This window comes from Polyodon spathula, chromosome 46 (genome assembly GCF_017654505.1).
Source record: "Polyodon spathula isolate WHYD16114869_AA chromosome 46, ASM1765450v1, whole genome shotgun sequence".
NCBI lineage: Eukaryota > Metazoa > Chordata > Actinopteri > Acipenseriformes > Polyodontidae > Polyodon > Polyodon spathula.
In genome coordinates this window covers 430,851-432,574 of record NC_054579.1, presented here as the reverse complement: position 1 = coordinate 432,574, position 1,724 = coordinate 430,851, and the positions used below count along the sequence as shown (strand labels likewise).

The 1,724-nt window shown below is 52.2% G+C and overlaps 1 protein-coding gene across 1 annotated transcript; it reads right to left on the bottom strand.

Annotated features, from left to right (window-relative positions):
* Positions 1–208: 208 nt before the first annotated feature.
* LOC121306073 (formin-like protein 7) lies at positions 209–1,151 on the bottom strand. Its single transcript, XM_041237776.1, has 2 exons — positions 406–1,151; positions 209–242 (listed from the first exon to the last, which is right to left on the bottom strand). The coding sequence occupies exons 1-2, from the start codon at positions 1,149–1,151 to the stop codon at positions 209–211; spliced, it is 780 nt and encodes a 259-aa protein (XP_041093710.1).
* Positions 1,152–1,724: the final 573 nt, after the last annotated feature.

Sequence of the window (1,724 nt, the reverse complement as noted above, 5' to 3'; positions counted from 1 at the left end):
ATCTCAAACTGCAGTTCCAATGCAATTCAATACAGTCTAGTCTAGTGATCTCAAACTGCAGTTCCAATGCAATTCAATACAGTCTAGTCTAGTGATCTCAAACTGCAGTTCCAATGCAATTCAATACAGTCTAGTCTAGTGATCTCAAACTGCAGTTCCAATGTGATTCTGGTCTCCCAGCTGCCTCCCTCTGCAAAAGGGGAGGCTCTTACATTCTCTGAACATCCTCCCTCTGCTCTGTGCTGGGGGGAGCAGAGACAGAGAAAGAAAAAGGGGGGGCTCTTACACTCTCTTACACTCTCTGAAGGTCTAAGAAGGCAGCTTGGCTCTCTGTGTAGGCCTCGAAGAAACCTGGGGCTAGAGTTGGATCCTAGGCTGCCTGCTGTTGCAGAAACACGGACAGACCCTGAGGGACAGTCCCGGACGGTTGGAGAGATCGTCTCCTTTTGACTTTTTGGAGAAACAGAAGCTGGACCGCTTAGGATTGCCTGTTTCGGACGACCTCGGAGAGGCCTGGGGCTGGAGTCGGAGGCTGGCCCGCGTTGGGAGGCAGGCAGCTGGGCTGGACCAAGTTTCAAACCCTGGCTCTTGTGGAGCGTTGAGAGGGTTCCGGAGAAAGGGCCGGGTACATCGCCTAGCAGGCCGTCGAGAAGCCCGGGGCCGGGGTTGGGATCGAGGCTGACTTCAGCTGGGCGCCGTTCATGGCTCGGGAGAGGGGTCGGGTTCTTCAGAACCGAATTTGGACTTTTGGAGATCCGGGAGGCAGTCTTAACTGGCAGCCCGCTGTTTTTCAGCTTTGAACCGAAAAGCCTGGGACTGGAGTTGTAATCCGGCCCGGTTTTGGGTGCGGGAGGCTGGGGGGAAAGACGGCGGCCAGTCCTGGGCGGGTGGGCTTGCTGGTTGAAAGAGAGGACGTGGATTTTTGTTTTTATGATGGGGCTGAGGGGAGTGGGGGGGGGAAGAGGAGGGGCTGGGGTCCGTGCGAAGGAGGAGGGGGGGCTTACTAGCGAGTGGGGGGGGGAGAGAGGTCCGGTCGCTCTTGGGGGTTGGCGGGGTCGAGGTTTTGGGTCGAGGGGACCTGTTGAGTTTTGATTGAAACCTTCGAACAGGCAGAGAAGATGTGGTTGAACGGTGTCTCTCTTCAGATCCATCTTCTTTCGAGTATAGAGGAGAGATCAATCTTCTGATCGGAGAGGAGAGGAGAGAGAGGAGAGAGAGAGAGAGGGAGAGAGGAGAGAGGAGAGAGAGAGAGAGAGATAGCGAGAGACTCCTGCAGCTAACTCCCTCAGCTTCATAGAGTCCAGTGAAAGCTGCTGAATAATGTTCCCTTGTTAACATATTGAATTCCACCCCCTCTATATAGAATGAACTGATTCAGCTTCATAGAGTCCAGTGAAAGCTGATGAATAATATTCCCTTGTTAACATATTGAATTGCACACCCAACGCTTTGTAGTTTTAAAAATTATGTTTTCAGGTGATGCAAAAAAGTTTGATTCGTTGCTGCAGTTTCTTACCTGGCCAGCAGAGAGGCGCTGTGGATTGTAAACGTGAATTATTTCGTTGCGTCTCCTTCTCAGAAGTTTGTGGATCGGGAGGGGAAAAATGACCCTCGATTCAAGATTAAACTGCTGTCTGTAACGGAGCTGAGAGAGAGAGAGACAGAGAGAGAGAGAGAGAGAGAGAGAGAGGAGAGTGAGTAGTAGACTCAGTGAGCTGCCCTCT

What these genes read in the sequence shown, in the direction of transcription:
- LOC121306073 (XM_041237776.1), bottom strand. Translation starts at nt 1,151, where the DNA reads ATGGATCTGAAGAGAGACACCGTTCAACCACATCTTCTCTGCCTGTTC. An exon ending in GTCCGGGACTGTCCCTCAGG is followed by an intron (nt 243 to 405) that starts GTCTGTCCGTGT and finishes TGCTCCCCCCAG; the next exon opens with CACAGAGCAGAGGGAGGATG.